Here is an 18,905-nt window from a genome sequence, read left to right as displayed (position 1 = left end):
CCGATTGGTCGGTGTTATTCTTCCTCCGGGTCGGAACCGGGCCGCATAAGATCCGAACGGGTGGTATAGTCAAGCTTGGATGGTTTGTACTTGTCCTGTATTTGGCAAATGAAGAAGAAAGAACAGACATGGAAGCTTAGCTGAGTGGAGTTGCAGAGACTCGGATAACGTATTAACGTTTCATTCAGTTTACTTTCTGGGCTTTTTTTTGGGCATTGGTTATTTCCCTTTATCTGTTCGGGCTTCGTTTTACAATTGTTTGAGTAGTCAACTAGTCATACAGCATTTCTCTCTTTCGTGAGGTTTTTATTTATTTGCGAGTGGAATGACTCAATTGCCCACTTTTTGGAGGACAACCTATGATACAATCTGCTGGAAAAAAAAATATCTAGAATGAACATATTTATAAAATAATAAATTAAATTATTTATACTTTTATTATTAAATTTATAATTTTTATTATCTTAATTTAAAGTTAATTTATACTTTTATTTTATCAAATTTTTTATTTTAGAGAAACTTAATCCCAATCTGCATGCTCCACACCTGGATGATGTGCTGGCAGGTATAAAACATGTTACACTTCTCTTGGATAAAGTCTTGACTCTTCAACACTATTATAATATGGTACAAAATCACATTAATCAGTTTCGATGAATTCAACTGCTTAGGAAGTAGATTCTCTCCAGTAAAAAATTAGCTCCCGCAGATCTTAAAATTACTTCAACTGAGGTCATTTGTGATTTGTCTCAAAACATTGTTTTAAATCAATTGACAATGACATTGCGAAAGATACGAAAATTCTAAAAGAACAAGAAATTACCACCTGGTCCACACCAATACATCATGCACATACCGTGACAAAAGAAACAAAATCTACAAAATCGTTGTCCTAATCACGTTTATATTTTTACATACAAAATGACGGAAGTTGCGACCTACATCAGAGCTGGCATATAATATATTATTCTGAGGCTAGCAAGTAGCAACGACAATGGTAAACACTTATCAATGAATGCTTTTTTGTATTCTTGTGTTCTTTTGAAATTTCAACTCACTAGTCACTATAATTCAAAGTTTCAAACGTCACAACTTCCAGGATTGTATAGTTTCCAAGGTTCCCTTCACTATGTCTTATACATTATATAAGCCTAGTAATTATATACATTACTCCTCATAGCAATTTGAACACGATTCCCTAATTAAAGATGATTTGTATAGCAATATTTCTAGTCTCTCTTGCTTGTCTCTGGCTATGGGGATTCACCAACAAGAACAAGAAATTACCTCCTGGTCCAAGAGGGTTACCAATTTTGGGTAGCCTTCATAAGTTGGGAGATAATCCACATCTTGATCTTCACAAACTATCACAAAAACATGGACCAATCATGTACCTGCGCCTAGGTTTGGTGCCAACCATTGTTGTCTCTTCTCCACAAGCTGCTGAACTCTTTCTTAAAACCCATGACCTTGTTTTTGCAAGTAGACCACCCCATGAAGCTGCAAAGTACATTTCATGGGAGCAGAGGAACATGAGTTTTGGTGAATATGGTCCTTATTGGCGCAACATGCGAAAGATGTGCACCTTGGAACTACTAAGCCAAACAAAGATCAACTCATTCAGACGCATGAGGCAAGAGGAGGTTGAATCATTGATCAACGTTCTTAGAGAAGCAGCAAATGATGGAGTTGCTGTGGATGTCAGTGCTAAGGTTTCAACAGCAAGTGCTGACATGAGTTGTAGAATGGTTTTTGGGAAGAAATATGATGACAAAGACTTGGATGAGAAGGGTTTCAAGAGTGTTATACAAGAAGGGATGCAATTAGCGGCAACTCCAAACATAGGTGATTATATTCCTTATATTGGTAAACTTGATCTTCAAGGCTTAACTAGGCGCATGAAGGCTGTGGGGAAAAAATTTGATGAGTTTTTTGAGAAAGTTATTGATGACCACTTGCAATCATCTGAGAACAGAGAAGATAAAGTTAAGGACTTTGTGGATGTCATGTTGGGCTTTCTAGGCACTGAGGAATCTGAATACCGTCTTGAACGCCCTAATATCAAAGCCATATTGCTGGTAAATGGAATCACATCTTATAATACTTGACCTAATTATTTTTGGACACTCGCCTTTAAGTTATGCATGTATGTGTGACTTGTTGTATGACCAATTTTTAAAATTATGCCGAAATTTGCCAAATTTGGTCTTGATATATGGTTTTGGAAAAAGCTGTGAATGTGAGATCCATCAGTATATATGTATCTTAGGCAACTAATTTTTGGCACTGTAGATAACACCTTGTATATATTTTCTGCACAGGATATGCTGGCAGGTTCAGTGGACACATCAGCAACGGCAATAGAGTGGGCACTTTCAGAGCTAATAAAGCATCCAAGAGTGATGAAGAAACTTCAAATGGAGTTTGAATCTGTGGTTGGTATGAAGAGAATGGTGGAGGAGTCAGACTTAGACAAGTTGGAATATTTGGACATGGTCATCAAGGAAACCATGAGGATCCATCCAGTGGCACCATTACTAATACCACACCAATCTATGGAAGATTGCATGGTTGGAGATTTCTTCATACCCAAGAAATCAAGAGTCATAATAAATGCATGGGCAATCATGAGGGACCCAAGTGCTTGGAGTGAGCCAGAGAAGTTCTGGCCGGAGAGATTTGAGGGAAGGGAGATTGACATCAAAGGTAGAGATTTCCATTTTATACCATTTGGGTCTGGGAGAAGAGGATGCCCTGGATTGCAGTTAGGTCTAACAGTGGTTCGGTTGGTGGTGGCACAACTTGTGCATTGCTTTGATTGGAAGTTACCAAATAAGATGTTGGCATCTGAATTGGACATGACTGAGGAGTTTGGTCTCACTATGCCAAGGGCCAATCATTTATTTGCGATACCTACTTATCGGCTTCAGAATGAAAGTGGTTAAGCAGTTGACAGTTGCCATAATTCTGTTGCTATTGTGGGATGGGGAGGACATTACAATGTGTTGTTTTCCTTCTGTTGTTGCCAACATTTCTCTCACTTAGCAGGTTTAGTTTAGTTTCTGTTGTGTCATGCTCGACAATTAAGGTTTAGTTCAATAAGAATTAATAAATTTGATTGTATATAACCTGCTAAAATCTAAATAAAAATTTTATAAAAGATATTGTGCTGTATATCATAGCTAAACTATTAAAATAGTATCTGAAAATTTATATTATTGACAAAACTAATCTAAAACTACTGATACAAAAATTTATGAACTCAATATTCTGCATAAATAAAATTCACTAAGAGTGAGGTCGATCACACGAGGATTAAAGGATTAAACAAGCAATAGTTGATTAATTATTTTAGTTATACGATTCAATTTTGAGTGATGAGCAAACAAAGAATGTAAATGACTTGAAATTAAATGAAAGCAATAAAGAACAAATGGCATAGTCTCCTCATATTCAATTAAGAGGTTGCGGGTTCGAATTTCTTATCTTTGGTAAAAAAAAAAAGTAAAAGACAATAATGTAAAGTGTTGAAAATTAAATTGCAAGAATGTAAATGACTAGAAAGTAAAACTAAAAGAAGCATTTTACAAACACTTGAAAGACTAAATGACAAAAATTTAAAGAGAACAATTGAATAACAAGAATTAAAAGACAAAAAATAAATAACAAGAATGAAATTAATATTGGGATCAAGAGATATTGCATTCTTAGGATCAATAGTTTTCATTTCCTCTTCAATCATATAATGATTGATCTCTTGGCAAATCATAAGTGATTGAATTTCAATATTGAAAAATAACAGCCGTGGGAGTCAAACTTAGCCCTCTTGGAATGAAAACCAAGTTGACAACCACTGCACTAATCTATTCCTTTAGCATTTTGAATGCTTTTTAAAATATATATATATCAATTCTTTCTAACTAATGTTAGTAAAAATATGTATTTCAAATTTTAATTTTAAGTTTTTGACTATTTTATATTTTTTATTTATGTGAGAGCGGTTTTACCAGTTGAACCAGTAATTTATTGGTTGAACCAATAAACCAATAAACCAGTAACTTGACCGGTTCGATTACCGGTTCAGTTTTGACAACTATGGTCTTATTTATAAGCTATCTAAATAAATTCAAATGAAATTACAATCAAATGCAAATTCAAATATGAAATTTTAATTCTCTTCTTGGAGGCTTGAAACATTAAAGAATAAATGAAGGAATTGAGCTACTGGAAGTGGCCCAATGTGGAATGTTATTGAAGTGGCACTTTGGTGACACTTTGGGCTTTGGCAATCTTGCAACGTTGAAAGATGAGTCGTTTGCGGCTCCATACTGCATGTCTACTATAGACTATTATATATTATTGGAAAGCTCTAGAAGTCAGCTTTTTAACACCACTGAAAACACGTCATTTGGACCTCTCTATCTCAAGTTATTATCTTTCGAATGTGAAGAGGTAAGTCTGCTGTGTTTGCAGGAAATTGTTCTACGCCAAGTTTGCGACGCTGAAAGAATAGCGATTTGTACCCTCAAATCCAATGTCCACTATAGAGTGTTATATATGGTTGGAAAACTCTAGAAGTCTACTTTCCAATGGCACTGTAATTACCTCAGTTGGAGTTTTGTAACTCAAGTTATTCTTGTTGGAGTGTGAAGAGGTCAGAGTAATCGTCTTTGCTTCTCTTTGAGTTTGTTTCCAACTCTTTTGCCACTTTAGGAGTATACTTCCTCTATTAGGTAACATTTGGTGGAGAGATAAAGACGGAAAGACTGAGACTGATAGACAAAGACTAAGAGATAGAGATTGAAATAAATCTCAGTATTCTGTTTGGTATAAAGTGGTTGACAAAAATTGAAACAAGAATAAAATTCTAATTTAATTTGTACAAAAGGTAAAATTATGATTAATTAATTGAAATGAAAGTATTTTAGGTATAAAATGTTATTAAAGTTTCAGTATTCATCTCTAAAAATTTTAGTCCCCTATGTTCCCATTTTTTGAAGGTATTGAAATACTGAAATTTTAGAAACAGAGACAGAAATTTTAGTATCAGTCTCTGAACCAACAAACATAATACTGAGTCTAAGTCTCCTGGTCTCTGTCTCAATACCTCAAAACAAACGCTATCTTAGTGCTTTTGTTGCTTCTTTTTTTTTTATTATTTTTTACAAAATTCATTAACTCAAACAATCAAAGCAATATTCAATTTAAGCACCAAAACACTTCATAATTAAACATTATGAATTGATTTTTTATATGACAAAGTATAGAAAAATACATCATGATGCACATGCATCAAATACCAACGACAAATAATCTTTATAAGATATAAAAACATAATACAAATAGTTAGATATTAAATATATATCCAAAATGTTTTAAAATTATATTTTGATATAATTTTTTTTAAGTATAATTAAAAAATAAGATGTCCTCAAAATTTAGTAATTTTATATTAATTCTTTTTGCATTCTTTTGTGAATAACTGATTTTTTTTTGAAAAATGAAAAAAAAATTTAGACTTTAGATATTAAATTTTTTTTTTGCACTTTTTAAATATTTACCCAAATATTTTCACAAAAATTATTTTAAAGAGAAAGAGTTGTTTACTATTTAATTATTTATAAAACATGATGATTTTTAATTATCTTGATCATGTTTTTAAATCTTTTGAAAACTTTTTTTATCATAATTTTTTAATTTAATTTTGTCAATAATATAAATTTTTAGATTATATCTATCTATCTATTTATCTATTTTTATTATATAAAAGTTAATACTAATTTTTTGTACATTAGATTTAAACTATGTTTCTTTCTCTAAAAATATCACATCATTAATTTTAATTATTTGACAAAATTTAAAAATTAATCGATCAACTTTTAGTAAATATTTTTTTTTAAATTAAAACCATAACTCCCATAATTAATTAACTTATTACATATTATTATTGAATTGAAATATAAAGAAATAATTAAATATAATAAACATCTATATTAAAGTATCATCCATAATACTAATATTATCGTAGCAAGTTTTAAGTTATAAAATATTTAAATTTCATATTATTTGACATACTTATATATCATACATAAGATTTTTGTCACTATAACTTCATTTTACAATTTGTAATTCGTCCATGAAAAATATTTACACCAACAAATAAAGAGGAGCGAGTCTATCTACTTAGAATTGATTCTATTAAATGATTAGATACAATATAAAAATATTTATTGTATTTTTAAAACAAATTTAAAAAAAATATTCTTATAATTATATTTTAAAATTCTTATAACTATATTTATTTCAATATGTTATTTAAATCAACGAATCAATTTTGATCATTTTTAAATATTATTTTAGGTTTGTATCACTTGAAACATTGTATGACATAATGGATTAAACAAAATATCACTAAATATTTTAGTTTATGTGATTTAAATTATTTTTATTAAAAATAACTTATTCAATATATATTCTAAAATTTTTATTCTTATTATTATAGATGTCATTAAAAAACTGTGTGCATTAGAAAAAAAATAAATGTCAAAGAAAAGTTCACAAAAAATAAAATTTTTGTGCTACAATATAAAAAATTATTATATATTCAAATTAATAAAAATTTCATTAAATTATACTTATCATAAAAATTTCATCAAATTATAAATTATTAACTCAATAATTATTACAGATTTAAAATTAAATTAAAAATTTTAGATTAAAATACTACAATAATTTTTGTACTATTTGATAAAAAAAACAAAAAAATTGAGACATAACTATCTTAAATCTAGTTACACTCCAAGACAACAATAAAAATAAGCACTATTCCAATTAAAAAATTCATACAACTTCACACTTATATAAGTCAAAATAAATGATTTTTAGCTTTATAAAAAAACTTTCAACAATACACTATTACCAAGACATTTGTCTCCATAAAATATATTAAAACTCAACCCCCTATTACAACAAATAAAATAGATAATACTACAAAAATTTTATTTATTCAAAACATTATTTACATTACTCATTTATATTTTTTTATTAATTATAAAAACCAATTTCACCAACACTAATATCACCAATATTTAATTATTAGGCCCCTCATAGTCTCATACCCCTGTATAGTCAATTGTCTTTGTCTTATTGCCTACAATACAAATGATTGAGAACTGCTTCTTCATCTTCACTGTAAGCTTTGATAAACTAACGCACAGTTCGGTTACAAAGCCTGCAATCATTGCATTTTTTACTCACCTTTATATCTAAATTTCTGATAACTTGTTGAGATCATATCATGGCTGGTGCACTTGTTGGTGGAGCTTTTCTTTCTGGCTTCATTAACGTTGTCTTTGACCGGTTCCTTACAACTGATGCTGTCAACTTGGTCTTGGGCAAGAAACTTGGCCCTGACTTGGTTCAAAGGCTGAAGACTGCTCTGTTGGGTGCTGAAGCTCTTGTTGCCGACGCTGAGTTGAAGCAGTTCGGTAATCCATCTGTGAGGAAGTGGCTCGATAGTCTCCGGGATGCTGTTTACTGTGCTGAGGACTTGCTCGACACTGTCCTCACCAAATCCCCCACTCAAAAGGAGGTACGTCCTTTCCTCAACACCATTAACTTTTTCATCAACCGAGATAGGGAGATGGTAGATAATATGGAAAGGGTGGTTAGAAGAATAGAGGATCTTGGAAAACAAAAAGATAACCTTGGTCTTGAAAAGATTCCCACTGGTAGCTCATCATGGAGGATTCCGTCCAGTTCTCTTGTAAGAGGGAAGGTATATGGAAGGGAGGATGACAAGAAGGCCTTAATCAAGATGCTGAATGACAACAGTGAGCATAACTTATCTGTGATCGCTATTGTTGGCATAGGTGGGGTTGGTAAAACAACATTAGCCCAATCAGTATACAACAATGAGGAGGAATTCATGAAGGGATTTGATCTAAGAGCATGGGTTTGTATTTCAGAAAATTTTGATATTGCTGAGACTACAAAGAATGTTTTAAAGGAGATTTCTCCGCATACTCAGTGTCTTGACCATTTCAATTCACTTCACCATGCTTTGAAAGAAAAATTGTTGAATAAGAAGTTCTTTATTGTTCTGGATGATGTTTGGAGTGATGATGGTGACAGATGGATCAATTTTTTGACCCCTTTCCAATATGGGAAGAAAGGAAGTATTGTTCTTCTGACTACTCGTGGGAAAAATGTTGCTTTAGCAGTTCAGAATTGTCACCCTTATTTTCTCAGAGGGTTGTCGGAAGACTATTGTTGGTCAGTGTTTGCAGACAATGCATCATTTCCACAATCTAATGGAAATGCAGCACTTGAAGGAATTGGTAGAGAGATTGTCAAGATGTGTGGTGGCATGCCATTAGCTGCAGAAACACTTGGACGATTGTTACGTACAAAGCATGATGTTGAGGAATGGAACAAGATACTAATGAGTGATATTTGGGAATTTTCTGTGGAGAAGAGTAAGATTATTCCAGCATTGCTGATAAGTTACTTCCATCTTCCTCCACATTTAAAGCGTTGTTTTGTTTATTGTGCTTTATATCCCAAGGATTATAAATTTAAAAAGGACGAACTAATCCTTTTGTGGATGGCAGAAGATCTTTTACCACCACCAAAGAGAGGAGAGAGTTTAGAAGAAGTTGGTTGTGAGTGTTTTGATGAACTAACTTCCAGATTATTTTTCACAAAGCTTCAAATTGCTCATGATTATTTTGTGATGCACGATCTCTTGCATGATTTAGCAATATTCCTTGCTGGGGATTTCTATTGCAACTCAGAAGAACTTGGTAAAGAGGAGGAGATAAGGATGCAGACTCGGCATTTATGTGTAAATTTAAATCATCGTAGCTCGAAACTTCTTAATTTGATTTCTAAAGTAGAATCTTTGAGGACATTATTATTGTTTGGCGATCTCTCATCTCCTAACTGCAACATTGAAGAGGCAACATGTGACATATTACCGAAGTGTAAATACTTGAGAGTTTTATCCTTTGATAAACTTGATGTGTTGCCTAATTCAATAGGAGAATTGATTCATTTGCGCTACTTGGATCTCTCTTATACAAATATAAAGACATTGCCGGAGTCTTTGTGCAACTTGTATAATTTGCAAACACTGAAGTTGTATTATTGTTCTAAGCTAACTCCGATGCCTAGTGGTTTGCAAAATCTTGTGAGTTTGCGGCATCTTGATATTAGAGAAACTTCTTTGGAAGAAATGCCCAGAAAAATGAGCAATTTGAATCATTTACACATTTTAAGTTATTTTGTCGTGGGCAAGCACGAAGACAATGGAATCCAACAGTTAGGAGGGCTTGTAAATCTTCATGGATCACTTGAGATTAAGAAGTTGGAGAATGTTGTCGATGTAAAAGAAGCAAGGAGTGCAAGGATAATAGATAAGAAGCAAATTGATAGCTTGTTGTTGGAGTGGTGCTCAGGTGATGCTATGGTTTCAAACACACAAATTGAAAGAGATATACTCAACAACTTGCAACCACACAATGGCTTCAGAGAGTTGACAATTGATGGATACAGAGGAACAATATTTTCAAATTGGGTTGGGCATTCCTCTTACCAAAACATGACACGTGTGTCTCTGATGTGTTGCAAGAATTGCTGCATGCTGCCTTCACTTGGACAACTGTCATCTCTTAAGTCCCTGCTAATTGAAGGTTTCGATCAGCTTAGGAGTATTGGCAATGAGTTTTACAAGAATGAAGAAGATCATCATTCTTCGCATATTCCACCGTTTCCTTCACTGCAGAGTTTGGAATTTTTTGATATGGCATGTTGGGAGGAGTGGAACTTACCTGACTCAGAAGCTTTTCCTCAGCTTAAGATCCTTCGAATATCAGAGTGTCCTATGTTGAAGGAAGAGATACTTCATGAGGTATTCTTGAGAATCATTTCTTCTTTGTCGGATGTTTCCAAAGTTCGCGAATTACGTATAGACGACTATTTTATAGGAGAAGGCATTGGGGACATGTTTCTTGGTGGGGATACTTTAACAATAAGGGGATGTGAATCTGTGAAGGAGTCTGCATTTAAGGCAATGATCAGCACCAACCATCTAAGTTGCCTCCAAGAAATACACATCGCAGGGTATTCCTCTTATGTATTCTTACCGGGCAATTGTTTTCCCAAATATTTGCAAAAGCTGCAAATCTGGAGGTGTAGAAAACTAGAATTCCCCGAGCAACAGCAGCAGAAGTATGATTTGGTAGAGCTACTAATAGAAGAGAGTTGTGATTCACTGGCCTCCTTGTCGTTGGATGTCTTTCCCAATCTCAAGAATCTCGAGATAAGAGGGTGTAGGAATCTGGAATCATTCTCAATGTCAGAGCCACCACATGCTGCTCTTCAACATCTCACCATCGAGTACTGCAACAAATTAGTGTCATTTGCAGGAGAAGGACTGGCTGCACCCAACTTGACTCATCTCGAGCTCAGATACTGCAACATTTTAGAGGCATTACCACATGACATGAATAGTCTACTCCCAAGTTTACAGTCTCTCGACATATATGGTTTCTCAGACACTTGGAGGTTGCCAGAGGGTGGTTTACCGCCTAACTTGAAATCACTTGCTGTGGGAATTTGCGAGCAACAAATGAGGGATCTATCATGGATGGGTAACTTGGACGCCCTCACTCATCTTAAAATTTCAGGTTATAAGTGCGAGAACATAAAGTCATACCCAGAGGTGGGTTCGTTGCCTCACCTTCCCTCCCTTACCACTCTTGAGATATGGTTGTTCAATAATCTGGAGACATTGGAGTGCAACGGGCTTCTCCACCTCGCCTCCCTCCAACAACTACACATTTATTGCTGTCCAAATCTGGAGAATATGGAAGGAGAAAAGTTGCCTCCCTCTCTCTTGCTACTTCAAATTTATAGCTGTGATTTGCTGGGAGAACACTGCAGGAACAAGCATCAACTAATCTGGCCCAAAATTTCCCACATCCCCACCATTCAAGTCGAACAGTTTCTCAATAGAGATTTCTGAGTAGGTAATTCTCTAGTCTCTCATGTTTGTCATTTCCTTTTTTTAAAAGAAACATTATGCTGTTTTGCAGAGGGAAAAAAAATGATAGCTTGAAAATTTTCTTGTTTCTAAAGCATGAGGTGTATAAGCTTTCACAATAAAAGGATCAAATTATTGTTTACTAACAGTAACTATATTTCTTCCTTGTTTTGTTTGTATACAGTGATATATCAGTGCCTAGCATGCTATCTAAATTTTGGTAACATATTGTAACATACCTATCCTTAACATCAGCAAGAACTAAAAGAGTAAGTTGGGATTTATGCTTGCAACTGGTTGCTAGATTTGTAACTCTTTTAAATAGATGAAGAGTTATTTTCATATTATTATAAACTCATCTAATGCCTTGTATAATTTCTTTTGGACACGTTATCAAACAGGTTTTACATATACTAAGCTACATAAGATCAGGAAAAATATATTATCATAATATGCAGGAGTAAAATATTCTTCTTGACACGACCCAAAATGAGTCATGACTGGTCCTCAAGGAAATTATCCCTAAGCAAGCCTAACAAGTCTTATCCAAATTAAACATTGAATTTACAACTGTTTTTAAAACCTTAGAACTATGAAAAGCAATTTAAGAAAAATAAGTTACACATTATTTTGACAAGACATAAAATAGTCTAATATGACTGGATCCTACATGTGAAATGTGGAACATAAGCATCTAAGAATTTGACAAAAGAACTCGCTGTCTTCAAGTTGCTTGCCAAGAAATTTGGCATATCGTACTAGGATTGATATCTGTGACTGAAAAACAAGAGAAATTGATAAGGTGAGTTTTGCAACTCAATGAATAGGCAATATATCTATTCATGAGACTATATAAATAATATTATCAAAAGTATATTTTTATTTACAACGTATTATAAATAACAGAATGAAGTGAATCGATAAGGAAATACTCAATCCATAAGTCGAATCAAATCAAATCAAATAATACACACTTGAGGTTTAAGGATAGTCCTTTTCTTTTATGTGCCCGTACAATATAACAGAACTAACGTGTGGCCTACACGTTAGGCTAGCAACATTCTTGCTAGTTGAGGCCTGAGCCAAATGCATCTAGGTTAATGTCATAACCGTCGTTAATTATGGTTTTCTAGTTTGAGTCTCCCAAACCAATTCAAATCATATTAATTTCAAGTAAGGCAAGATATTTAATTCTTCCAATACAGATCATTAAATCAAATCAAATCAAATCAAATAATGTATCGAATAATTTCATCCCAAATCATAAGAAATTTTAACATATTTCATAAGTTTAGAACATATAGATAAATAATAAACCAAAAATATTTTAAATTTTCCAAAATACAATTATAATTTGGTAAAATTAAATATTCTAGGGTATGTTTAGTTTGCATTTTTATTTTCAGTGTTTTTTGTTTTTTACATTTTGTGAAGAAAAAAGTGAAAACAGTAAAAACAATAATATCCTATTTTCTATTTTTACTTTTTTCTTCACAAAATTCAGAAAATAGAAAATATTGAAAATAAAAACAGAAAATAAAAATGCAAACCAATCGCAACTCTACATTTACAAAAATTTCATATAACAAATATATAGTCTCGTGTATTTTCTAAAAATATAATCTTTATAAAGTAATCATTTAATTAAAATAAGTCAAATACTCAAATATTATAATCAAATCAAATTCTTCAAATACTAATTTCATAAACGAAATTAGAAATAATTATAGAGTACACAAAACAATCATAGATATAAAGCATACTCACAACTTGGTGCCAATAAACCAAGATCAACTCTGCAGACAATTTTGAATGCATTACTAAACCACCGGTTGATACAATGAGTAATTATTGAGTCAAAGAATTTTCTTTAAGTCTCAATAATCACTGAAACTCGAAATTATTACTGTTTCCTTCACCCGCTAAGATGGAACTTCTTTAGTGGAGTTGTGAGAAAAGAAATGAGTGATATGAGTACATAGGATGTAGATACATTGTGTTAGAAATATGACAAGAAAGGGAAAAACAAAATTAACATAGTGGAGATTTGTTAGAAAGAAAGGAGAGAAAGTGAAAGTAGAAGGAGAGGGATTATGTGTGTGTGCTCTATTGGGAGAAGAAAATGAAACTTGAACGAATGGGGTAAGAGTGTGTTGTGGATAGATAAAAGAAAGAGAAAAAAAAATATGAAGTGAAGTGGATCCTATAGGTTTTATTTATTTATTAATCTTTTAATTTTTTTTTTTTGTGGTTATTACACTTGTCTTAGAATATTTGATCTTTTGGGACTTAACGAGGATGGCTACTAGTACTTTGTTCTAAAATGTCTATATTGAAAATCCTTTCTTTATAACTTGTAATATTATGGCAATTAAATTATGCTTGTGATCACTTTATTTTCTATCGAACTTTATTTAACTTCTTTGCAATTTCACTTTTTGGTGGCATTTATATTTGTTAAATATCATTTCACTGCTGATCCTAAAATCAAAACAATGATCCAACATTACTGCAGTACTATGCATTTCACAAAAAAAAGTGTAGAAAATAAAAAGAACTGAAAGACTATAGGTAATTTCTAGCTTATTTACAAATTTGCGTTTCTTTACTTATCTCGTTTACAGTGTAAACGAAATAAGCTTGTGCATATCTCGTGTAAATGAGATAAGTCACGCCACTTCACAGGATATGCTGGCAGGTTCAGTGGATACATCAGCAACGGCAATAGAGTGGGCACTTTCAGAGCTAATAAAGCATCCAAGAGTGATGAAGAAACTTCAAATGGAGTTTGAATCTGTGGTTGGTATGAAGAGAATGGTGGAGGAGTCAGACTTGGACAAGTTGGAGTATTCGGACATGGTCATCAAGAAATTCATAAGGACCCATCCAGTTGCACCATTAATATTACCACACCAATCTATGAAAGATTGCATGGTTAGAGATTTCTTCGTACCAAAGAAATCCAGAGTTGTAATAAATACAGGGGCAATTATGAGGGACCCAATTGCTTGGAGTGAGCCAGAGAAGCTGTCAGGGAAGAGACATTGATGTTAGAGGGAGAGATTTCCAACTAATACCATTTGGATTTGGCAGAAGAGGATGTCCCGGATCCCAGTTAGGTCTAACAGTAGTTTAGTGGTGGCAACAGCTTGTGCATTGCTTTGATGGAAGTTACCAAATAACTTGTTGCCAAGTGAATTGGACATGACTGAGGTGTTTAGCCTCTCGATCTGTAGAGCCAATCATCTATTTGCTATCCCAACTTACAGGTTTCATAATGAAAGTGATTAAGCAAAAAAATATAATGTAATCATGTTTTTATGTTTTATTTGTTCCATTTGAATAAGATTCATTGATCAAATGCAACAAAATCAAGAGAGTAAAATGAGAGAAAAAATAATCCCAGTGAGAAATTAATTATCATTTACCTTGACGAGTGCTCATAATTGTAAGAAGAGACATTTGATATTTCTCCAATCCATAAAGATATTTTCCTATCAAATAAAATCTAAATTGAAGAGCAAGTCTGGTTGGAGGAGGGACCGATGGTGGTGTCCTACGTAGTTTGAAAAAGAACAAGAAATAAAGAGTATACATACAGATTGTTGTAGGTAGTTGCAAGATAATAAGAGAAAACGACAACTGATTCACTCAACATTGAATCTAAGCAGCTACTTGTCTTTTCTTTCTTTTTTGGTTGTAATGTAAAATATCTACCGGAGAGTGGTCCGCCAAGAACAACGGCTGCTTTGTCTCAATGAATGTTGGATTGTGACTTCCCATTACCTAAGAACCGTTTTCACCATCTTATCCTCACTATTTCTGCAGTTTTTGGCTTTAGGAAGAAACTGAGTAACACTCTTGGAATCACAAGTAACAATCAGCTTTCTTTGAACCACCAATTCACTTTCTAAAATACCACTAACACCTTACAAACACTGAACTTAAGTATCAACATTCAACAGACCGAAAATTGTTTTGATGTTTTCCATAGCAATATTCTTGGTTTCTTTAACTTGTCTGTGGCTTTGGGGATGCAGCAAGAAGGGTAAGAGATTACCTCCTGGTCCAAGAGGATTGCCAATCTTGGGGAGCCTTCACAAGTTGGGAGCTAACCCCCATCGCGTTCTGCACAAACTAGCACAAAAACATGGACCCATCATGTACCTGCGCCTAGGTTTTGTGCCAACCATTGTTGTTTCTTCATCCCAAGCTGCTGAATTGTTCCTCAAAACACATGACCATGTCTTTGCTAGCAGACCACCTATTGAAGCTGCAAAGTACATCTCTTGGGAGCAGAGAAATATGGTTTTTGCTGAATATGGCCCTTACTGGCGCAACATGCGTAAGATGTGCACATTGGAATTACTGAGCCACACCAAAATCAACTCCTTCAAAAGCATGAGGCAAGAGGAGGTTGACCTATTTATCAAGCTTATGAGAGAAGCCGCTAGTGATGGGGTTGCTGTTGATCTTAGTGCCAAGGTTGCAGCACTAAGTGCAGACATGAGTTGTAGAATGATTTTGGGCAAGAAGTACATGGACCAGGACTTGGACGAGAAAGGGTTCAAAGCTGTGATGCAAGAGATACTGTATTTGGCAGCAACTCCAAACATAGGTGACTTTATTCCTTACATCGGTGCACTTGATCTTCAAGGGTTAATTAAGCGCATGAAGAAAGTGCACAAAATCTCTGATGACTTCCTTGACAAAGTTATACATGAGCACATGCTATCAGAAAACAAAAAAGACAAAGCTAAGGACTTTGTGGATGTCATGTTGAGCTTTATTGGCACTGAAGAATCTGAATATCGTATTGAACAGCCTAATATCAAAGCAATATTGTTGGTAAACTACAAATAGTAGAGCTTTTTCAAAGTCCTAACTTTTACAAATAAATGTCATAGATTTCACTTATGCATGTTCCTTTATAGCATTTTAATTTTCGTAGTTCCTACATAGGATATGCTGGTTGGTTCAATGGACACTTCAGCTACAGCAATTGAGTGGGCACTTTCAGAGCTAATAAAGCATCCAAGGGTGATGAAGAAAGTTCAAATGGAGTTGGAATCTGTGGTGGGTTTGAATAGGGTGGTGGAGGAGTCAGACTTGGACAAATTGGAGTATTTAGACATGGTCATCAAGGAAACCATGAGGATTCATCCAGTGGGACCATTACTAATACCACACCAATCTATGGAAGATTGCATGGTTGCAGATTTCTTCATACCCAAAAATTCCAGGGTGATAATAAATGCGTGGACAATTATGAGAGACCCAAGTGCTTGGACTGAGCCAGAGGAATTCTGGCCAGAGAGATTTGAGGGACGAGACATCGATGTTAGAGGGAAACACTTCCAACTGATACCATTTGGGTCTGGCAGAAGAGCATGTCCTGGATTACACTTAGGGCTAACTGTGGTTCGATTAATGGTGGCACAACTTGTGCATTGCTTTGATTGGAAGTTACCAAACGGGATGTTGCCAAGTGAGTTGGACATGAATGAGGTGTTTGGCCTTACAATGCCTAGGGCCAATCATCTATTTGCAATTCCTACTTATCGGCTCAACAATGAAAGTGGTTAGGAAAACAATGTAATGGTAAAGTTTATATAATATTTCATTAGATCAACTAGAATGTGATTCGCTGATAGGAGAGACCTGGCGAAAAAAGGAAGAAAAGCTTTGTTGGAAAATAAATTACCACTTTCCTTCCTTTGAATTCTATCTCTATGATAATATATATATATATATACTAGCAAAATCTAATACCAAACACAGAAAAATAAACACCATATATCTATAATATTCATGTTCGAAATTTACCTCTGAGCTAGTTACTTGTGTAGAATGAGAAGTCAAAGCCATCTAGCATATCCTACATAGACCAAACATACATAGAAAAAGTGAAGAATAAAAAACAATCTTTGTAGTAATAGAAAACAATTATCACTTCCGTACAGTTTTTTAGCCATCACCACGGTTTTAATAAAAACGAAAATCATGTATGTTCTCTTTCTTCTATCTTCTAGTTCTCTCCTTCATGTTATTCTCTTCTCTATTTTTTTTCTTTATTGTTGTCAGTGATTGCTTGCATTAGAATGTCATTTCACTTGTATGTGAGTTGCATTTACAAGCTGACAGTTAGCTTAGTTAGTTAATCAGTTAGATGCACATGACTTATGTATGCCAATATAGCAGTTAGGTAAGTGAATATAAGAGATACCTAGTTCCATTCCTCGCTTTTCTGCCATTGCTCTCTTAATGGTTCCAGCTATTGACTTTTGTCAATTGTCTCTATCTTCATCTGCATTCTCTATTTTTTTTTTCTTCTTTTTATGATAAAAAAAAACATACTTATGTTATCCAGCTAAATAAAGAATGAATAGAAAACAGTAAGAAAAAAGAATGATGACAATGATAAAAACAAAAAAAAATGAAAAAATGAAAAAAGAGAAGGCAGAAGCAAAACAAAAGTGGCAAAAAAAAAAAAAGAGAAGAAAACGAGTTTATTGATTACATATTCAGCGAGGTCTTGATGAGCCTATTATAAGAGACAGCTTTTGTTTTCTAAATAAAGAATGGACGAAAAAATAGTAAGAAAAAAATGAAGATGATGATTAAAAAAAAGGAAAGAGAAGCAAAACAAAGGAGAAAAAAAAAAAGAACACAAAGAAAATGAGTTTATTGATTACATATTCAGCTAAAATGGTGTTGATGAGTCTAAATCAGACTATGTTGTGCAATATTTGTGGTTTTTTATTGGGAGGGATATTTGTGTCGAATTCCTCTCACTTTACTGTATCGAAATTTAACCTTTTCAAGATTGATTTTGTGGCTTTTACGAATTCTTCTACCAACTCTTCTTTTTTATTTTGTTTTATTTTGTTAAAGTCAAAAGCTGCTTTTACAGCATTATTGCTTGCAGACTTTATTAATTAAATTAAGGGTCTTTTAAAAACGTGTCTTAAAAACAAAGAATGTTAATGAGCTCTCAAGAAAGTAAAGGGTACAGCGCTCTCTAAAAACCTAAATCATAAATTTTCTTAACTTTTAAATCATAAACTCTAAATCATAAATTATGAACTCTGAATCTTAGATTCTAACCCATAAGCCTTAAATTTTAACTTCTAAATCTGAGCCATTGAAATAAAATATAATAAATAGAGAATTTAGATCTGTTTAATTAACCATGTTAGATGTATACCAAAATTAGTTATAATATAAAATATACATTAAGATATAAAATACACACTAAAAATGATTTAAACTACACATATATTTATATACAAATATACAGTGATTTATTTTGATGTGCAAATAGTATTGTTATTTAATTAACACAATCCCTTAAAAAACACATTTAGAAAAAAAGATAAATAGATACTTGACTTTTTAATTCGAAAAGATATAAATCCTTGACTAATTAAAACTACAAAAACATCCCTCACCTTCTAAAATGTGAGACATCTAAGTCCTTCCGTCTAAAATGTATAAGGAGTTAAGGACAAATAAGTCCCCCCGAGAGACTTAGATGTCTCGCATTTAAGAAAATGAGGAAAATTTTTGTCTTTGAGATAAAGATAAACGGTTAGGGACCTATTTATTGTTTTCTCATATTTATTATCATAAGAAGATATTTAACTAAAACTTTTACATTTTTAATATATCGAATACATAAAAATTTAAAACTTTTTATTTTTATATTCTTAATATGTGTTTTTAGAACATATTTTAACTAAAAACTTAAATCTTTAACTTATTACACAAACAAATCGTTTTGCACATGGTTTTAACCTTTAAATCTTGTCTACAGATATCTGAACTTCACCTATATATTGCAAGTCGAGAGACACTCTCC

At 33.1% G+C, this 18,905-nt stretch overlaps 4 protein-coding genes and 1 long non-coding RNA gene across 5 annotated transcripts in view; 3 read left to right on the top strand and 2 right to left on the bottom strand.

Annotated features, from left to right (window-relative positions):
* LOC107480414 (pentatricopeptide repeat-containing protein At4g39620, chloroplastic) overlaps positions 1 to 278 on the bottom strand; it is a gene marked incomplete in the record, with an annotated part of 1,744 nt that extends 1,466 nt beyond the window's left edge. The window contains 1 exon segment of the mRNA XM_021138889.2: positions 1 to 278. Coding sequence (XP_020994548.1) covers positions 1 to 130 — 130 coding nt within the window.
* An 821-nt stretch (positions 279 to 1,099) lies between these two features.
* Positions 1,100 to 3,174, top strand: LOC107480411 (cytochrome P450 71AU50). Its single transcript, XM_016100552.3, has 2 exons — positions 1,100 to 2,078; positions 2,322 to 3,174. Exons 1-2 carry the CDS (start codon positions 1,209 to 1,211, stop codon positions 2,943 to 2,945), a joined length of 1,494 nt encoding a protein of 497 aa, XP_015956038.1. The 5' UTR covers positions 1,100 to 1,208; the 3' UTR covers positions 2,946 to 3,174.
* Positions 3,175 to 7,203: 4,029 nt separating this feature from the next.
* On the top strand, positions 7,204 to 11,421 carry LOC107480415 (putative disease resistance protein At3g14460). The gene is made up of 2 exons (XM_052258862.1): positions 7,204 to 11,030; positions 11,229 to 11,421. Exon 1 carries the CDS (start codon positions 7,298 to 7,300, stop codon positions 11,024 to 11,026), a length of 3,729 nt encoding a protein of 1,242 aa, XP_052114822.1. The 5' UTR covers positions 7,204 to 7,297; the 3' UTR covers positions 11,027 to 11,030; positions 11,229 to 11,421.
* A 77-nt stretch (positions 11,422 to 11,498) lies between these two features.
* On the bottom strand, positions 11,499 to 17,753 carry LOC110279431 (uncharacterized). The gene is made up of 3 exons (XR_008006995.1): positions 17,271 to 17,753; positions 16,871 to 16,922; positions 11,499 to 11,815 (listed from the first exon to the last, which is right to left on the bottom strand). It is a non-coding gene; the product is annotated as an uncharacterized LOC110279431 (long non-coding RNA).
* LOC107480412 (cytochrome P450 71AU50) lies at positions 14,956 to 16,705 on the top strand. The gene is made up of 2 exons (XM_016100553.3): positions 14,956 to 15,892; positions 16,007 to 16,705. Exons 1-2 carry the CDS (start codon positions 15,026 to 15,028, stop codon positions 16,628 to 16,630), a joined length of 1,491 nt encoding a protein of 496 aa, XP_015956039.1. The 5' UTR covers positions 14,956 to 15,025; the 3' UTR covers positions 16,631 to 16,705.
* Positions 17,754 to 18,905: the final 1,152 nt, after the last annotated feature.

Source organism: Arachis duranensis, chromosome 3, assembly GCF_000817695.3.
Source record: "Arachis duranensis cultivar V14167 chromosome 3, aradu.V14167.gnm2.J7QH, whole genome shotgun sequence".
Lineage (NCBI taxonomy): Eukaryota > Viridiplantae > Streptophyta > Magnoliopsida > Fabales > Fabaceae > Arachis > Arachis duranensis.
Note: the sequence above shows the minus strand (reverse complement) of the source record. Positions and strands in the feature narration are given on the sequence as shown.

Excerpts from the sequence above, each read along its gene's own strand:
- LOC107480415 (XM_052258862.1), top strand. The coding sequence starts at position 7,298 with ATGGCTGGTGCACTTGTTGGTGGAGCTTTTCTTTCTGGCTTCATTAAC.
- LOC107480411 (XM_016100552.3), top strand. The coding sequence starts at position 1,209 with ATGATTTGTATAGCAATATTTCTAGTCTCTCTTGCTTGTCTCTGGCTA. Across the intron at positions 2,079-2,321 it reads ATATCAAAGCCATATTGCTG|GATATGCTGGCAGGTTCAGT; the intron begins GTAAATGGAATC and ends TTTTCTGCACAG.
- LOC107480412 (XM_016100553.3), top strand. The coding sequence starts at position 15,026 with ATGTTTTCCATAGCAATATTCTTGGTTTCTTTAACTTGTCTGTGGCTT. Across the intron at positions 15,893-16,006 it reads ATATCAAAGCAATATTGTTG|GATATGCTGGTTGGTTCAAT; the intron begins GTAAACTACAAA and ends GTTCCTACATAG.